We start from the raw sequence: 20,663 nt of genomic DNA, 5'->3' as shown, positions 1-20,663 counted from the left end.
TAAGCATAACCAATGGGCACAAGACACTGGGGGTTAGGGGAGGCCGAGGGAAGGTCAAAGGGGAAAAAAAAGGGAGACATATGTACTACTCTTTGTAATATTTTAAACAATAAAACAAAATTTTTTTTAAAAGTGCTGTCGTTATAGAAGCAAGAAAGTTAAGTAAAAGTCCATATGTTAAATTTAAATAGAAAATATTACTATGAATTTACAATTTCCTATTTTTGAAAACACTTATGTCCTCTGTCCAGTGAAAAGACCTCAAAGCAATGACAACCAAGTAGCAGGGACAACCCCTAGTGCCCAGATTATGGCTCTAAATACCATTTCTAGTAAAGGAACCAGAGCTTCATGGAGGAATGACTGGTTCCAGGTCTGGGGCAGGAAATGCACAGTACAAGCCTGGAATATCTGGCCAACACCATTTGAATTAAGGTGACTAACAACTTTGGGAAGTGATACCTTCATTTAAATTACATTCTAAGCACATTACATCTTGCGAAGTAAAGAATTACCGTTGCATTTATATAGTTAAATTTAATATCCACAGATGTTATTAGGTTAGACAGACAGGATGGTTTGTTTGGTTTGGTCCTCACTCTCTGAGTGTTATCCATTGAGTATAGGCCGCAAGTAGTCCTAAATTAGCAGTAAGTTGATTGGTTGTTTTAAAATCCACTAGCCTACCTCTTTAGAAAATTTACATGCTAAGTCATAATATAAGTGATTAGTAATTGAGATATTTTCTTAGGCATATTAGATACTTGTTGGCTTTTGTACTGTACAAGCATGCATTAGTCATGAATATGAAATATCTGTTTTTTCCTCTCAGTTTATAACACTGCCTATTTCATAGACTTTTAAAATATAACATTTTGATGAATCTCACTGTACTTTGAAACTTACTTCAATATGAGGTTATTTTGAAAGCTTTTAACCTCTGTAGTATATAGCCACTTAGGTATCAAAGTGGTATGCAAAATTTTAGCCCAGCCAGTGTGGCTCAGTGATAGAACATTGACCTATGAACGAAGAGGTCACGGTTCGATTCCCAGTCAGGGCACATGCCCAGGTTGTGGGCTCAATCCCCAGTGGGGGCTGTGCAGGAGGCAGCCAGTCAGTGATTCTCTCTCATCATTGATGTTTCTATCTCTTTCTCCCTCTCCATTTCTCCCTGAAATCAGTAAATCTATATATATTTTTAAAGTGGTATGCAAAATTTTTTTTTTTTTAAATATATTTTATTGATTTTTTACAGAGAGGAAGGGAGAGAGATAGGGAGTTAGAAACATCGATCAGCTGCCTCCTGCACATCCCCCACTGGGGATATGCCCGCAACCCAGGTACATGCCCTTGACCGGAATCGAACCCGGGACCCTTCAGTCCGCAGGCCGACGCTCTATCCACTGAGCCAAACCGGTTTCGGCGGTATGCAAAATTTTTAAAAGATTCCTGTAATGAGGTTTTCTTTGGTAGTTACTATCTAAGATGGTTACTTAAAAATAAAAATAAGTTCGAATTCTATACAGCTAAACTTAAACAGTTGTACAATGTTGTTGCACATATTCTACAAACAATTACAGAGTTTCTGTGTACACTTAATGCCAATATATGTGAGAGTTAAATTTTTAAGACATTATTATTAGTTGCTGTTATTTGTCCAGTAACCTTAAACTGATATGCTTTTTTTTTTTGCCTTGTTCTTTTATATATAAATAGATTATTTTGACATTAGCAGAGGATTTGCTGTGTTCTGCTACTCAAAACAGTCGCCTTTCAGCTCAGCGTACACAAGCTGGATGGTTATTGATTGCTGCTTTGATGACATTAGGTAACAGTCTTGTGGAAGGTTTACATAACTATGAACTTCGTGTTTTCTGATGTAAAATATTGTAATGGGGGATTTGACTAGACTAACTTTTAATATATACCAGAATTTAAGTATCTACACAAATACTTGTTTTCTAGCCAGTCACCTTAGGAAGCTATATACTTACTCCATTCCCCAAAATGTGTTGTTTTTTTTTTTTTTATTTTTTGGCTTAAACAACAGAAATTTATTGTCTCTCAGTTCTGGAGGCTAGAAGAACAAGATCAAGGTGTCAGCAGGATTGGTTTCTTCTGAGGCTAAAGATGGACACCTTCTTGTTATATCATCACATCGCTGTTTTATTCTCTCTGTGTGTGCATCCCTGGTGTCACTCTGTGTATTCTTTTTTTTTTTAAATATTTTAATCTGAATAATTCTTTACTGGCAGTTTTTTTCAATAGTTTTTCTTCATTTACAAATCGTAAATGGCTTTCCATTGCTTATAAAATTAAAACAAAATCTTGTCTAAACAGCTGCATTGAAGTATAATTTTTTTTATTGTTTAAAGTATTACATATGTCTCCTTTCCCCCCGATTGACACCCTCCCCCACTCCCACCCCTGAGGGCAGCCCCCACTGCCTCAGTGTCTGTGTCCATTGGTTATGCTAATATGCATGCATACAAGTCCTTTGGTTGATCTCTAAACCCCTCCTCTCCTACCCCTTGTCTCTGGATCTGTTTTTGTTAATCAGTTTATGTTGATCATTATATCCCACATATGAGTGAGATTATGTGATATTTATCTTTCTCCAACTGGCTTATTTGCTCTCCAGTTCCAATCATGCTGTTGCAATCATGCTGTTGTAAAAGTTCCTTTTTTTGTATAGCAGCATAGGATTCCACTGTGTAGACGTTCCATAGTTTTTTTTGTGTGTTTTTTTTAATTAAATCTTTATTGTTCAGATTATTACAGTTGTTCCTCTTTTTCCCCCCATAGTTCTCCTCCACCCGGTTCCCACCCCACCCTCTGCCCTTACCCCTCCCACTGTCCTCATCCATAGGTGTACGATTTTTGTCCAGTTTCTTCCTGCACCCCCACACCCCTTTCCCCCCAAGAATTGTCAGTCCATTCCCTTTCTATGCCCCTGGTTCTATTATATTCACCAGTTTACTCTGTTCATTAGATTTTTTATTCACTTGGTTTTTAGATTCACTTGTTGATAGATATGTATTTGCTGTTCATAATTTTTATCTTTACCTTTTTCTTCTTCCTCTTCTTAAAGAATACCTTTCAGCATTTCATATAATACTGGTTTGGTGGTGATGAACTCCTTTAGCTTTTTCTTATCTGTGAAGCTCTTTATCTGACCTTCAATTCTGAATGATAGCTTTGCTGGATAAAGTTATCTTGGTTGTAGGTTCTTGCTATTCATCACTTTGAATATTTCTTGCCACTCCCTTCTGGCCTGCATAGTTTCTGTTGAGAAATCAGCTGACAGTCGTATGGGTATTCCCTTGTAGGTAACTGACTGTTTTTCTCTTGCTGCTTTTAAGATTCTCTCTTTGTCTTTTTTTTTTTATTATTATTTTATTGATTTTTTACAGAGAGGAAGGGAGAGAGAGAGTTAGAAACATCGATGAGAGAGAAGCATCGATCAGCTGCCTCCTGCACACCCCCCACTGGAGACGTGCCCGCAACCAAGGTACATGCCCTTGACCAGAATCGAACCTGGGACCTTTCAGCCCACAGGCTGACGCTCTATTCACTGAGCCAAACCGGTTTCGGCTCTCTCTTTGTCTTTTGCCCTTGGCATTTTAATTATGATGTGTCTTGGTGTGGGCCTCTTTGGATTCCTTTTGTTTGGGGTTCTCTGTGCATCCTGGACTTGTAAGTCTATTTCTTTCATCAGGTAGGGGAAGTTTTCTGTCATTATTTCTTCAAGTAGGTTTTCAATATCTTGTTCTCTCCCTTCTTCTGGCACCCCTATAATTCGGATGTTGGTGCGCTTGAAGTTGTCCCAGAGGCTTCTTACACTATCTTCATATTTTTGGATTCTTTTTTGCTTTTTGCTTTTCTGGTTGGGTATTTTTTGCTTCTTTGTATTTCAAATCTTTGACTTGATTCTTGGGATCCTCTTGTCTGCTGTTGGATCTCTGTATATTATTTTTTATTTCAGTCAGTGTAGGCTTAATTTCTAGTTGGTCTTTCTTCATATCCTCCAGGGTCTCACTAAATGTATCGGCGGTTTCTAGAAAATTCTTGAAAAACCATATAATTGTGGTTTTGAACTCTATATCCAGTAGTTTGCTTTCCTCGATTTCTGTCATTTGTGACCTGTTTCTTTGTCTCCGCATTTTTTATGCTTCCCTGTGTTGGTAGAGTGGCTTTGTGTGCTAGGTGTCCTATTGGGCCCAGTGGCTCAGCCTCCCCAAGACTTGCTTCAGTGGGGCTTTGGTGCTCACTGAGTCTGCCCCCTCTGTGTGTCCCTTATGGACCTGAGGAGTTGTAATTGGATGGTCCCACTCTGACCACAGGGTACACTGGCTCTTGGATCTAAGGAGGTGCTAATTTAGCCTCTGCCTGAGGCTACCCAGCAGTAGATATGAAGAGATCTGCAGATTCCCCTTCCTTGTTTGGGGTTTGGAGGTGCCCAAATGAGGCCCTGCTGTGAAGCAATGCAAGCTGCTGTGGGGCCTTGGGCCTTCTCTTGGAAGTTCTGGATCTGTCTCGCTCAGCTGCAGTTTGTTAGGTAATTTTCAGATTGCAAAGGGCCAGGGCATTCATATGCAAAAGCCTCTGCCGCAGCCTGGGTGGAGCGAGGTCTCAGGGAATCAACAGGGCGGAGCAAGCAGCTATGGCTGATCCTCAGCCCTGCCCTAAGGGGCCCTGCATTTCAGTGTCCCGCGGTAATCACTGCAAGCACCTCTTATAGAAAGCTGCCCTCAAGTTCCTAGTTCTGCCCGCTGCCAGACAGTCCAGTTTCTCCCCGTATGAGTCTGGGTCCCCAGAGACTTCCCAGAACTGGAGTTCAGAGCAGTCGGGAGCTTGTGACTCCCTCCCGATTCAAAAAGACAGCCGCGTCCTTAGTTGCCAGCCCTTGCCGCATGTGCCTCCGTACCTCTGCACTTCTGCACCTCCTCTGAGTCTCAGTGTGCTTTTCTCTTTCCTTCTAGTTGTAGAATTTCCACTCAGCCAGTCTTCCTGTAGTTCTGGATGATGTCCGTTTTGTCTGTTTTTTTTTTTTAAATATATTTTATTGATTTTTTACAGAGAGGAAGGGAGAGAGATAGAGAGTTAGAAACATCGATGAGAGAGAAACATCGATCAGCTGCCTCCTGCACACCTCCTACTGGGGATGTGTCCGCAACCCAGGTACATGCCCTTGACCGGAATCGAACCTGGCACCTTTCAGTCCGCAGGCCAACGCTCTATCCAGTGAGCCAAACCGGTTCCAGCTCCGTTTTGTCTTTTAGTTGTATTTTTTAATTTGTTTTAGGAGGCAGCAATTTCCGGTGTTTACCTATGCTGCCATCTTGGTTTCTCTCACAGTTTTTTAATACACTCAGCTGCTGGGCACTTAGGCTGTTTGTAAACCTTAGCTATTATAAATTGTGCTGCTATGAACATAGGGGTGCATATATCCTTTCTGACTGGTGTTTCTGGTTTCTTGGGATATAATCCTAGAAGTGAGATTACTGGGTCAAGTGGGAATTCCATTTTTAATTTTTTGAGGAAACTCCACACTGCTTTTCACAGTGGCTGCACCAGTTTGCATCCCCACCAGCAGTGCATGAGGGTTCCTTTTTCTCCTCATCCTTGCCAGCACTTGTCATTTGTTGATTTGTTGATAATAGCCATTCTGACAGGTGTGAGATGGTACCTCATTGTTGCTTTGATTTGCATCTCTCGGATGATTAGTGACTTTGAGCATGTTTTCATATGTCTCTCAGCCTTCTGTATGTCCTCTTTCGAAAAGTGTCTATTTAGGTCCTTTGCCCATTTTTTGATTGGATTGTTTATCTTCCTTTTGTTAAGTTGTATGAGTTCTCTGTAAATTTTGGAGATTAAACCCTTATCTGAAATAGCATTGGCAAATATGTTCTCCCATGAAGTGGGCTTTCTTGTTGTCTTGTTGATGGTTTCTTTTGCTGTGCAGAAGCTTTTTATTTTGATGTAGACCCATTTGTTTATTTTCTCCTTAGTTTCCATTGCCCTAGGAGCTTTATCAGTAAAGATATTGCTACAACACATGTCTGATATTTTGCTGCCTTGTGGCGTCTTCTAAAATTTTTATGGTTTCCTGTCTTACATTTATGGTCTTTATCCATTTTGAGTTTGTTTTTGTGTATGGTGTAAGTTGGTGATCTAGTTTCATTTTTTTGCATGTATCTGACCAAATTTCCCAGCACCATTTATTGAAGAGACCGTCTTGACTCCATTGTATGCTCTTGCCTCCTTTGTCAAATATTAATTGAACATAACGGTTTGGGTCTATTTCTGGGTTCTCTCTCCAAAATGTTTTCAGATCTCTTTATTTGAAATTCTCTTGAAGATCAGTTTATGAACCTTAAATAGGGTAAGCCAATTTGATCATCTTTCAGGCTTAACTTTGAATGACTCTGGCTTTTCAAAAAATAATTCATATCCATCATCAGAAAAAAAAACGCTTTCCAAAACATAAGGTAAGCAAGAGAACATACCGTAGCTTACGAGTCCATTTCTGTAGTTGTTGTGGGAATTGGTAACACCAATAAGGTAGTTACATTGAAGGAGATAAGGCTCATTTAAATTATATATTTTTAAAATTAGTATGTATTTTATGGTCATGACAATTATAGTTATATCCTATGATTTTGAAATTAAATTTTATCACTTAATTACAGCTATATTTTGTTTTAAGTCTCTACTTTATAGTCATGTGATTTATTGCTAGAATAGAAAAGTGGCTGGATTTGACCAATAAATCATTTTGACATCTCTGAAATAATTTGATCTAAAAGGAGCTTAAATTAAAATAAGCATAAATGAAGAACCACTTTAAATAATGTTCTTGAGATGATTAAAGAGATTTATTGGACTAGATCAGGGTTCAGTCTATACGCCAAATTTGGCTTGCTGCCTATTTTATACAGCTTATGAGCTAAGAATGGTTTTTACATTTTTAATCGTTTTTTTTTTAAAAAACTATTTTGTGACATGAAAATTCTATGAAAATCAGTTTTCAATGTTTGTAAATAAAGTTTATTAGAGCACAACCATGATCATTTCTTTAAATATTATTTGTGTCATTTAGGCACTACATTAGCAAAATGGTATAATTGCAACAAGACCGTCTGGCTTTAAAAGACAAAAATGTTTACTGTCCAGCCTTTTATAGAAAACTAGTAGCCCAGTGCACGAAATTTGTGCACATTGAAAGGAAATAATTAGAGGAACGTAATTTGGACTTACTATCTAATATCAATAATATGTGAGCTTGAGGCAGTCCGCGTTTCTGAAATTCAGTGACATGAATTTTAGCTATTACTTTGCCAAATAAATGGAATTTACAGATATCATTTAAAAGAGCATTCAGCTTAATATTAAAAACTCTGGCTACCAAATCAGGTCTGTTTTCCACTTTTTGCCAGCGTTGTAAATTGTTTGCAATATCTGCCCCTTTGGGGTTGCATGTCATGGTTATGAATAAATCGGGCTTGCCATACTTCGTTACAGTTGCCATAGCATCCTAATATCACTGTTGCATATTTCTGGGACTACCCTTAAAAGAAGATGGAAGTGCCCTAGCTGGTTTGGCTCAGTGGATAGAGTGTTGGCCTGCGAACTGAAAGGTCCCAGGTTCGATTCTGGTCAAGGGCACGTGCCCAGGTTGTGGGCTCGATCCCCAGGGGGAACTTGCAGGAGGCAGCCAATCCATGATTCTCTCATCATGGATGTTTCTGTCTCTCTCTTCCTTCCTCTCTGAAATCAATTAAAATATATATATTAAAAAAAAAGATGATGGAAGTATTATCATTTTACCCGTCGGCACATTGTCATTTTCAGATCAGATTTGAGATAATCCATCAAACCACTATATTTTTCAACTTAGATTGAAATCCATAATACTGCATTTGTGTGACTCATGTCCTTACATTTTGTCTAGTATTATTGTCGATTACACTGTTGTCTCTGAGTCTTGATGCAATACCTGTTCCCCAGCCTTTTTCACCATGTGGAAAAAGAATAGGGTATGTCATTGCATCTAATGTAGGAAACAGGATATTGATTTGTTTCATTTTAGTGGCATTTGGATTCTTGGGATCTGGTTTACAATGAATGAGCAAGTCCCTTTCAAAAGGAGGTTCTCCATCTTCGTTTCTGAATATGACAGCAACCTCGGTTACACGGGGAGAATTATATCTACCCGGGTCACTGTTACGATCGTATTTAATTGCCATTGTTACTTCTGTGGGAGCAATACCTTTTGCTGCTGCTTCAGATTGGACTTCCTTTTCTACCTCATGTAGCATTTTGTACGATTTTGTTAATTCATTTATGTCATGCATGAGGTTGTTGATGTTGATCATGAGTCTTTCTGAGCAGCCCTGGTTTTCTGGCATTGCTAATCTTTTACTTGTAGCTTCGGCTGTATCCAAAATATAAAGTTGAGCAAACTTCCGAGAAACACCGTCCGAAGGATGTAAAGTTCTAGTACGGTGATAAACTTGTCTGTGTATTCTAAAACAGTATGGCCCATATCCTGATGGTGATGCAATATTTGCACCCATGGAAGCAAAAGAACTATTTATGGAACGAATATTTTTCATGAAATTTTTACTGTCAGAATCTTTGTTTGTCATTAATTTTTTAAATATGCCGGGTAATCTGAAAAATGTATATCATTTGGACAGACTTTCCCTTTGCTACAACATTGAGTAAATTTCCCATCGGATGGTTTTTCATCCGAGAAATTTAGGGTTAGGCAAAATTCACATCGAATAGTCATTCTACCACAACTATGTTCGAGGATTGCATCCTCATGTACTCCGTTTTCGCTGAGAAGACAGTTCCTACCATTATTGGTAGTACTTGTTGATGACTGTTCTCTAGACATATTCTGTTGTCGCCACCGCCTTCTTTCAACTTCAAAGGCATGTTGGTCTGCAGACATTTTCTGTCGATAACGCCGGTGTTTTTCGGCATCAGAGCGACGTTTTTCCAGTAGCTGGTGGTCAGATACATCCTGTCGCAGGCACCGCCTTCTTTCAAGATCAGACACAAGCTGCTCTGCAGACATCTTCTGTCGATAACACCGGCATCTTTCGGCTGCAGAGCTATGTTGTATCAATAGTTGTGCTTTAGACATAGTCCCACCTCTCTACTGTCACAGTCTGAGATGCAGTGAATGAGCGTCCTGGCTGTCAGGCCACTGAGAGTTGTCTGACCAAAGGCTGATTCTGGCTGACTCTGTGGGGGTGGGACTTCCTCCTCCCTGCTGTCAGTTTCCACAGCTGTGATGAGGAAGCCAGGGTGACAGAGGGAGCTGCCCTCTCTCTCTCGTTCTGTTCTATGTCTGGCGGTCTCCTGTTCTGCCAAGTCCTCCAAACCTTCCGCTCTCCGGCAAAGTCTCAGGAGCCTGTGGGCGTGGCTAGGCACGGGTGACCTCACCTTCCGGACCGGCGAAGGTCCTGGGAGCCCACAGGCCTGGCTACGGCCTTGCCTCCCAGGCCTGCGAAGGTCCCAGGAGCCTGCGGGTGTGGCTAGGCGTGGGCAGCCTTGCCTGCAGGACTGGCAAAGGTCCTGGGAGCCCATGGCTGAAGGCACCCTCGCCTCCTGGGACACCTGACACCCGCGTATGTAAATTAAGCACCATCTTTGTTGGGTTAATTTGCGTAGTCACTCTGATCGGCTGGTGGGCATGGCTTGTGGGTGTGGCTTGTGCGTAGCGGAGGGACGGCTAATTTGCATGTTTCTCTTTTATTATATAGGTTGTTTGTTGGCCCCTGGCATAAATCATTTCACAGTGTGATGAGTATAATGTGGTCAGGTCTTTATTTGCCTTTGGTTGGATATTTAATGCCTGCAATATTGTTATTCTTGGTTAATTAAAGGCAAAAATAAACCACTTAATAAATGCATTATTTCAATGAACAAAACCTTTTAAAATAAGGTAATTCCATTGGAAGAAGACTACCGGAGATCACTTTTTAAAAAAAGGAGTAGTACACGTTTTATTACATATTCATAATCAGTATACAAAAAAGATTAAAATTTTAAATTTATGTTTTATTTAATTACTGTGTTTTCTTGGTTTTTATTCTATTTTCTTCTGCATTATTATAATTTTTGGAATGTGTTGCTAGTATCCTAGCATATTTCAAAGGGAATCAGTGAGGCTTTTGCTGTTAAGTATCATTATGAGCTCATAGATTTTTATATATTTACCAGAGGCCTGGTGCACGACATTTGTGCACTGGGGCGGATCCCTCAGCCTGGCCTGTGCCCTCTCGCAGTCCAGGAGCCCTTGGGGGATGTCCAACTGCCATGCTGCGGGGAGAGTCTCCCACCACCGCCACGTGCTGTGCTTGCCAATGAGCCCAGCTCAGGGCTTCTGGCTGAGCAGCACTACCCTGTGGGAGCGCACTGACCACCAGAGGGCAGCTGCTGCATTGAGTGTCTGACCCCTGGTTGTCAGTGTGCATCATTGCGACCGGTCGTTCCGCCATTCGGTTTATTTGCATATTAGCCTTTTATTATATAGGATGTGTTTCAACCCACTGCAGTCTTTATTCCTTTATATATATGTTTTTATTGATTTTAGAAAGAGAAGAAGGAAGAGAGAGAGAAAATGAGAAACATAGATGAGAGAAACATAGGTTGGCTGCCTCCTACATACCTCTGCTGGGGATCAAGCCCATAATCTGGGCATGTGCCCTGACCAGGAATCAAACTGTTAACCTCTTCTTGCATGGGATGATAACATATTGATACCTCTAGAAAAGAAATGCTACATTGTTCACTATGGAGTTAATGAGATATCCTCCTTCCTATATAATAAAAGGATAATATGCAAATTGACCAAACGGCAGAATGACTGGTCACTGTGATGCTCACCGACCACCAGAGGGCAGACACTTAATGCAGGAGCTGTCCCCTGGTGAGAAGCCAGGCTCATGGCTGGTGAGCGCAGCTGCAGCAGCACTAAGGGTGTCCGACCTCTAGCTTAGGACATCCCCAGAGGGCTTCTGGACTGTGAGAGGGCGCAGGCTGGGCTGAGGAACCCCCCTTTCCCCAAGTGCATGAATCTCGTGCACCAGGCCTCTAGTATTAGTATAATAGCAAATACTTAGGAAACTTTTGTCAGCTATGGGCATTCCCAGTGACTCTATGCTTTTATTGTATCTAACTAAATTGTACTTTTAGAATTTTCTCTACCCCCACAGCCCGTGGCATATGAGTGGGCTGATGTGCACACATGGCATTCACGCACACAAACCTCTTAGTCATTTATTCTTAATTACTTTAGTCTGATTTCCTTTTTTTATTCCAATTCTATGTTTTTTGAGCTTTTTTAGTACTATTTCATCACCGAACGTAGTGAGCAAAGAGTGTTGAATTCATCTTGCTTTGAATTAACAATGGCCTCTTCCTAAAAAGCGAATTAGAAGAAAAAAATGGAAAATTAATTATATTTGAATCTAGTAAATTGCATGCATTAAAAAAAGATCGGTTTGCAAATACCCGTTCCTTTTACCATACAGCTCACTTCTTCATATGTAAATGAGGCAACTTTTTAACGATAATTGCGTAATGTCAACCATTATGTAAATGCTTATCGTGAGTCAGACATTTTTCTATATAAACTCTTGTAAGTCTCAGAAACTGTCCAGTGAGGTAAACACTATTGTAATCCCCTTTTTAGGTGAGGAAATTGAGGCAGAAAATGGTTGAGTAACTTCACCAAGTTTACACAGCAAGTGGATGGAGCCAGGATGTTAACCTGTGTTCTCATTGCAGAGTTCAGTGCAGTTCTTTGCTATGCTGCTGTACTGCAGAAGGAAAACAGAGTCAGCCCAGCACAGGAATAAGAAATAACAAGTACTTAGAGGAGAATTTTGAGATAACCTCAGAATTTTAAAGAAAATTACTTGGAGAGAAAAGCTGTAGGTTTTGATACCTTTTTCTTAACTGAAAATGGTGGCAAATAAAATATTATCATTGTATGTTGCCTTTCATTATTGGCTTTGTGTATTCACGATTCCTTAGTTCATAAAGGATGTTGCTCTGAAATCTTTTTTTTTTTTTTAATTTCATTTAGATGTATTACATCTGAATTTTGGCCTGGAATAGGTTGCTATCAAAAGTTAGCATTACTCTCAGGATACAGTGTTACTCGTTACCAAAACAGTATTACTTGCATTTACATGGTACATCACAGTTTTTCAGACTACTTTAAAGGGCACTATCATTTAGATCAGACAAACAGTACAAATGGTACTGGCTTCATTTTATGGATAAAAGAAACTGAGTCTCATAGGTCATAGCAGTAGTGAGGGAGCTGACACTGGAACCCAGACTTAACTTGTTAGGTCTTTGTTTTTTCTCTCTACTCCAGTACCTTAAGATAATAATTCAATCAATAGTACATTCATTGGAACCGGAATGTAAGAAAAGGGACAAAGTATTGCAGGAGGGTGTTAAAATACGTTTATTAATAGATTTTTAAAGAGCAGCCACTTTGCGTTCTTTTATAAGTGACAAGTTGAATAAATTATAGGTCCTGCGGTTGTCAGTCATCACCTTGCTCGAGTCCTGCTGTTGTGGAAGTGTGTCTTTCCCGTGTCTCCTAAGGATCTAGAAACAGAAAAGAGCCGAGGAGATTCATTTACATGGCAGGTAACCTTAGAAGGACGAGCTGGTGCACTCTGTGGTACGTTGAGTTTAGTCTTTTTGTTCCCTTTCTTTGGCTTTTCCCCACTCCCTAACTTTACACATACTTGTATGTTTTACTTAATTTTAGAGGGAAATAACATTTTTCTGGTGTGGTTTTTTTTTTGAGTGGGAGGGGTGGTAGTTGAATATAATTGATTACTAGTATATCCAGTTAGTGATTATAACAGAAGTAGATGTAATAAACCAAATTTAAGAGTTCTGATCCTTAGGATAACACATGTTTTATTAGATGCTCTCCAGTTGAGAAATGTCAGGATTGCTTTTCCTTAAGTAGGCATTCATTCCTCTTTTCAGCAACACGAGGGTTGGATTTAATTAGTGTTAATTAAGCATGTTTCCATTTAGTTTTTTTATATATGAAGTTGTACCCTTTATAATATATAAGCCATTAAAATAGTATTCACTATGAAAACTTAAACTAAGGAAGGGTGGGATCCCTGAAAAGAAATGAAAGCACTGATTTTGGTTTTGTTTCTTTATTCATGGTGTTTTTTTACTCTTAAGAATGGAAAACCGCCAAAACCGGTTTGGCTCAGTGGATAGAGCGTCGGCCTGCGGACTGAGAGGTCCCAGGTTCGATTCCGGTCAGGGGCATGTACCTGGGTTGCGGGCATATCCCCAGTGGGAGATGTGCAGGAGGCAGCTGATCGATGTTTCTCTCTCATCGATGTTTCTAACTCTCTATCTCTCTCCCTTCCTCTCTGTAAAAAATCAATAAAATATATTTAAAAAAAAAAAAAAAAAAAAAAAAAAAAAAAAAAAAAAAAAAGAATGGAAAACCAATTTTGAAATTAGTCTTGAAACTCAGCCTAACTTTAAACTATTTATTTTATTCTATATATGAAATTAACTCCTTATAAAAACATGTGTTTCAGGTAACATTTACAAAAACCTAACAAGCTGACTCAAAAGTAGCATTGTCCTACAGAATTAGTATAGAACTGGCAAACTTTAGGGTCTATGCTAATTTATTCTTCTACTTCTGAGATCTAAGTAAAACCCAGGAAAGAAACATTGTGTTAACTTGGTTAGAGGCCTCTGTTATTAATTTGAGGAAGCTTGATTTTAGTTTTGTCAGAAATAGAAGACATTAGCTTTCTTTTTATACTAGAGTTTCAAGAATTTTTGTTTGTTTTTTAACTCATTTGTTTATTCCTCTAATAAAAATGCATACACTATAGCATAATTGAATGCTTTTTTCATAGTTCCTTACATTCTGCCAAGTAAAAGTCTGTTCTGCCTTTCAGCTGTCAAGAGCTTTGTTTCCCACTGTGGTGATCTCCTTACAGAGGAAGTAATTCAGCGTCTTCTTCCACCACTTCCTTGTGCTGTGGATTTGCTAACTCGGTAAGGATCTGCTGGTTAGATATGATTTTTAAAAAATTTAATAGCAGTCAGTTACCCTCTGATTATGTAATACCTTTTAAGTGCAATAATAAGGCCAGTTTCTATGATCGGCGAATGATTTTCCTTTTGCAGAGGAAGGCAAATATTTAGTTATGTGATTGTTTCTTATTAGTCTAGGGCAGTGGTCGGCAAACTCATTAGTCAACAGAGCCAAATATCAACAGTACGATTGAAATTTCTTTTGAGAGCCAAATTTTTTAAACTCAAACTATATAGGTAGTAGGTACATTGTTATTAACTTAATTAGGGTACTCCTAAGGCTTAGGAAGAGCCACACTCAAGGGGCCAAAGAGCCGCATGTGGCTCGTGAGCCGCAGTTTGCCGACCACAGGGCTAGGGTCTTGAAAAAATAAATATATTAAAAGGGAAGGAAAATTTCTTGGTGGATAGTGTATTTCTATACGGTTAGATTTACCCAAAAAATTAAATATGAGGCCTGTTAACCTTTTCAGGTATGCATTTTATTGGTTAGTACTTTTCTGTGTTCATAAGAACCAGGTGCTTGTTAACAGCTTCAGTGTTTTTTGTTTATATTTTTCATATGTCTGACTTATAATAAAACATAGAGAAAATCTAGTTTATGTCACAAGCATCTGTAATTTCCAAATTAATGAAATGTGTAGTTTAGAGAAAGTCTTTCAAATGTACTTAATGATATAATCTTATATGTATACAGAAAAATATATTTAAGATGTGGTTTATATGCTAAAACCGGTTTGGCTTAGTGGATAGAGCGTCGGCTTGCGGACTGAAGGGTCCCGGGTTCGATTCTGGTCAGGGGCATGTACCTAGGTTGCGGGCATATCCCCAGTGGGAGATGTGCAGGAGGCAGCTGATCGATGTTTCTAACTATCTCTCTCCCTTCCTCTCTGTAAAAAATCAATAAAATATATTAAAAAAAAAAAAAAAAAAAGATGTGGTTTATAAAGCACTAGGGGCCCAGTGCATGAAATTCATGCAAGAGTAGGCCTTCCTTCCCCCAGCTGCCGGCACCGGCTTCCCTCTGGCACCCGGGACCCAGGCTTCCCTTGCAGCCCCGGCTTTGTCCAGAAGGTCGTCCAAAAGGACGTCTGGTCTAATTAGCATATTACTCTTTTATTATTATAGATAATAAAATGAACACCATGAATTCAACACATCTAGAGTGGGGTTAGCAAATGTGTGCTGTAAGGGCCAGATAGTCTCTCTTATACCTAATCAGCTCTGTTGTTTCAGCTCAAAAGCAGACATAGATAATCTGTAAATTAATCAATGTGGCCATGTTTCGATAAAACTTTACAGAAACAGGTAGTGGGTCAGATTCAGCTATCCCTGAACTCTGGAACATTAACAATACTGTTGAATTTATCTGTGTGCTCTACTACCATTTTTTATACCTTCCTTTAGAGATACTCACTATCGTGAATTTTATAGATGTCATTCCCTGCATTTTTAAAAAATGTATCACGTGTATTTTTCCCTAAACAGCACATGGTTTAATTTTGCTTGATTTTGGTTCAGCACATGGCATGCTTTTTCTGAGACTTAATTTTTTTAAAATATATTTTTATTGATTTCAGAGAAGGGGAGAGAGATATAAACATCAATGATGAGAGAGAATCATTGATTGGCTGCCTCCTGCATGCCCCACACTGGGGATCGAGCCCACAATCTGGGCATGTGAATTGACCAGGAATCAAACCATGACCTCCTGGTTCGTAGGCCGACACTCAACCACTGAGCCATGCTGGCAGGGCCTGAGACTTAATTTTTTTTTTTACACAACATTATGTTTCTAAATTTCATTTATGCGCAAGTTTCTTCATTCATTTTGATTGCTGTATAATATTTAATTATGTGAATATCCAGCATTTTACTTATCTCCTATCAGTGAAATAGCCAAAATATTTTCCAAAATTCTTGTGTATTTCTATAGATAGTATTCACTTCCTGACAAACACTGATCAGACATCAGTTTTAGCCCATTCAGTAGGTATAAATTGGTATCTTTCTCATTATGACTTTTATATATCTGATTCCTGATGGTTGTGTCTTTTTATATACTTATTGATCCTCAGTGTTCCCCCTTCTATGAAATCCCTATTTATGTATGCCTTTACCTATTTTTAGAAAAAATGGTTTTTTGATTAACAGATCTTTTAAATGTCAGATGTATCAATCATTTACTTTTTGTCTTTTTTGTTTTGAGAGTACGTTTATTAAAGCTGGGACAGTGAAGCAAGGAAGGGCTTAGGATAAAAGAAGGAACAGGAGAGAGCTTAGGTGGGCTGCTTTGGCTCACTGGGAGGCCTTGGAGACAGGTTCAGGGGGTTAGCCCAAAACGAGCTGCCACTGCTCATTGCTCCCCTGGTTGCAAATCTGGTGGGGACCCTTGAGTTTAGGAAATGCATTCCTGAGTGGGGAGAAAGGTGTGAGCATGCTCCTAGGAGGGAGAACACACCTACTTTTGATTTTTAAAATCTTCCTACTTCATAGTTATGAAGATATGTTTTTATATTTCCTCTAAAATGTTTAAGGTTTTATCTTTCACATTTAAGTCTTTAATTCATCGGAAATTTATTGTTGTGTTCGGAGTGATATGTGTTAATATGAATAACTAGAATAGCAAGCAGTAGTTTTCTAGAACATCCAAATAAATGAACATTGCCAGAATTTCTTAGAGTGCCTGGAAACCTCATGCCATGACTGTTTAGTTGACTTATTCTGGCATAACAATAAAAGTGATCCCATTGAATTTCTGTATTGCTAAAAGAGATGAAAACAGTTGATAAAATGGTACTTTGCAAAAAGTAGCAATTCTTTAATAAGGTTCACTTGTTAGACAAGTGAACCTTATAGTAAACTGTCTTAATAGCAATAATGAGAAAAAAACAGAAGATAAAGAAGAATAGATGAAAGTTAAAGAAGAATGTGAAGAAAGAAGGTGATAAGAAATTTTGTGAATATAACTATTGGAGAAACACTGGCTCAGCTTGTGCTTTATTAAAAGAGAATTTGGTTTATGATTTTGCATATTTTTATGATTCAATTTGGTGATGATATTCTAGATCAAGTTTCTAATAAACACTTGGATTGTTTCCTAGTTATTTTTTTTTTCTCTCTTTGCTTCTTCGGCTGATTCCTTTTCTACCATAATAGATTTTACTGTTTACAAATGCCTCGTTATAAATTTTGGAATTTAGCCCTAACCGGTTTGGCTCAGTGGATAGAGCGTCAGACTGCGGACTCAAGGGTCCCAGGTTCGATTCCGGTCAAAGGCATGTATAAATTTTGGAATTTAGTTAATAGTTTTATTTTCTCAACAAAATATGTTCTTAGAACTCTAAGCTGAATGTATATAGTTTTGTTTTATGAAGTATGATAGAAAAGATGGCAGAATGATTTCCATGTGTGACATTTGTAATCACACCTTAGTGAAATAAATAAATAAAAATAACATTAATGTTCACTAATACTATGTATAGCTGTTTTATGTGTATATGCCAACCTGTTCAATATTTGTACATTGTTATATAAGTTACACATGTAAGATATACTTTCTCTTTTATTTTAAGGCTTTCTTCAATAATAAAAACATATGGAAGTCCTTTGAAAACACCATCAGTAGTTTATAGACAAAGGCTTTATGAATTACTGATTTTATTACCTCCTGAAACCTATGAAGGTATGTGTGTGCTTTATACCAAAGTGTTTTCTTGTTTGTCGCTAGTACAGTGCCGGGAAATAATAACTGAGTGAATTAATTACATGGCTGTTGTTTAGTGCCCTGTTTATAGGAGGTGTAGTATGTTCAGTCTTAATCCATGTGTTTACCGTTCTATAAATAAAATACTTTTTGTTAAAACCTTTTGCTTGTCTTCTCTCTTTTGGGAAAAAAGTGTCTGTAGTTCTTCTAGGAGAGAATGAATAACAAAGATTAGTCTCAGTTCTGTTCAGGGTTTATACAGAAATATATACAGAATATAAAATGCAAATCTGTTAGAAATTTGGCCATCCCTAGTTTCCCTCTAGAGTGATTATCATATGCATTCTGTTCCACTATTCTATTCTTAACTCTGCCCAAATAGAAGTTTAATATTGAACTACTCAAGGTATAATTGATTTTATAATGTTTATAATGTAGGTTTTGCTCTAATAATTACACTCAAAGATGTAAAATAAACTTGCCTCTATTTTAAAATTTGTCCTAAAACCTTCCTTGTAAATTTAAAATACAGTTTTAAGAAAAACTGTGCCCTACTACTAAGTCAAGTTGAAAATGATCACCATTTTGAACGTCTATATTATTTTAGTTTTAGTAATTTTCAGTAGCCAAACACATTAAATTGATCATTACTTTATATCTATTGTAAAAATACATTTATTGGCTTATAGCCTTATTCTACAAATAAATGCAATATAATATGTACCACAGTAGTTCAAAATGTTAACTTACAACTTCTGTATTGGCCTTTATCATTTTTGTGAATGGTATTGTTCCCCCCTGCCTCTCTTCATGGTTCATAAATATACCTAGCAAAAATGTTTGAATTAAAGGAAGCATTTAGTCTGTACTTCTAAAGAACTGGGGCCGGGGGGGAGGGGGGGGCGGATACATTGCTATTTCTCAGAAAATGTATCCAAAGAACCATTTCTGTGTGCCAGGCACTGTGCTAACAATTGTATGTATTACATTGACTCTTGGACAACACTGGTTTGAAATGCATGGGTCCACTTATACAGGGAATTTTTTTGATAAATACTGAAAATGTATTTTCACTTATGATTTTCAGGGTATTTTTTTTTAAGATATTTTTATTGATTCCAGAGAAAAAGGGAGAAGGAGTAAGATAGAAATATCAATGATGAGAGAGAATCATTGATTGACTGCCTCCTGCATACTCCCTACTGGGGATTGAGCCTGCAACCCGGCATGTGCCTGACTGGGAATCAAACCATGACTTCCTGGTTCATAGGTCAATGCTCAACCACTAAGGCATACTGGCCAGGCATGATTTTCTTAATAGTATTTTATTTTCTCTAGCTTACTTTATTGTAAAGGATACATTATATAATAAATTTAACCTACAAAATATGTGTTAACTGACTTTATATTATTGGTAAGGCTTCTAATCAACAATAGGCTAATAGTAGTTAAGTTTGGAGAGAGTAAAAAGTTACGCACAGATTTTTAGCTACTTGGGGGTCGGCACCTCTAATTCCCACATTGTTCAAGGGTTAACTGTGTTATCTTATCTTGGGATAATACAATGAGCTAGTTACATTTTCCTTACTTGACAGATAGTCACAGAGAGATTACAGAAACCAACTTAAGAACACATTGCCAGTAAATAATGGAATCAAGATTAAAAACAGATCTGCTTCACACTACTGCCTATCCATTTATAAGTGGCCTACTAGAAACTTACTAATAATAAACAGTCAAAGCTTAGTGATATATGTGTCTCATTCTAAGCTGTCCCTCAATGCAGAAGTTACCTGCTAGATACCTAATAAAAGGCTTAGAGATAATTGTAATGTTTCATTGATCAGATAGCTGTTAGGTTCTGGGAAAATCAATTCCCTTCAGACTTTTACATCCATTTTTACCATAGTATTTTGAAATTTATATTCAAATTGCAGATGAAAAATTGATTTTTTTCAAATCTTCATTAAATATTTAGGAATACGCCGAAACCGGTTTGGCTCAGTGGATAGAGCATCAGCCTGCGGACTGAAGGGTCCCAGGTTCGATTCCGGTCAAGGGCATGTACCTGGGTTGCGGGCACATCCCCAGTAGGAGATGTGCAGGAGGCAGCTGATCGATGTTTCTCTCCCATCGATGTTTCTAGCTCTTTTTCTCTCTCCCTTCCTCTCTGTAAAAAATCAATAAAATATATTTAAATAAATAAATAAATATTTAGGAATATTAGAATATCAACTTAAAACCTACAGTGTAACTTCTGATAAATGATAACTTCTGATAAATGATAAGGACTCAAATTAAGGAGTAAAACAATGTCTTGTACTATCATCTCAGAATTGAAATTTGGGAATGCAATCAGGTGTCCAAAAGAAATAATGAACATAACATTATATAATAGACATTTTTTTAAATCTTCACCCAAGGATATATTTTTTATTGATTTTAGAGAGGGGGAGAGAGAGAGAAACATCGATCGGTTGCCTCCCACACGTGCCCCAATCAGGGATTGAACCTACAACCCGGGTATGTGCCCTGATCGGTAATCAGATCCACAACCCACAGTCCATATGCACGGGACAGTGCTTCAACCAGCTGAGCCACACTGGCCAGGGCAACAACTGTATAGATTTTAAATCAACCACAGTGTTCATTGGGAGACAAAGCCAGGAATTAATATGAATTTCTTGAAAAAAGAAAAGCTACATTCACCTTTTCTTGTCTTTCTCAAGTTAATTTTTTTCTAACAAATTAAATAAATATAGTTTGTAGAAAAAAAAATATGGATGCATTAATATTTTTGTTTTGCCCTAGCTGGTTTGGCTCA

The 20,663-nt window shown here is 38.1% G+C and overlaps 1 protein-coding gene across 2 annotated transcripts in view; it reads left to right on the top strand.

Moving 5' to 3' along the window:
* Window positions 1-20,663, top strand: part of HEATR5A (HEAT repeat containing 5A) — a 96,029-nt gene that overhangs the window by 18,665 nt on the left and 56,701 nt on the right. For both annotated transcript variants that reach the window (XM_081089814.1, XM_081089813.1), the window contains exons 10-13: window positions 1,720-1,831; window positions 12,572-12,724; window positions 13,995-14,094; window positions 17,709-17,818. In XM_081089814.1, coding sequence (XP_080945940.1) covers window positions 1,720-1,831; window positions 12,572-12,724; window positions 13,995-14,094; window positions 17,709-17,818 — 475 coding nt within the window. The remainder of the gene's footprint in view (window positions 1-1,719; window positions 1,832-12,571; window positions 12,725-13,994; window positions 14,095-17,708; window positions 17,819-20,663) is intronic.

This window comes from Myotis nattereri, assembly GCF_964212035.1.
Source record: "Myotis nattereri genome assembly, chromosome: 1".
NCBI lineage: Eukaryota > Metazoa > Chordata > Mammalia > Chiroptera > Vespertilionidae > Myotis > Myotis nattereri.
The sequence above is the reverse complement of the archived record's forward strand: the minus strand, read 5'-3'. Positions and strand labels throughout refer to the sequence as shown.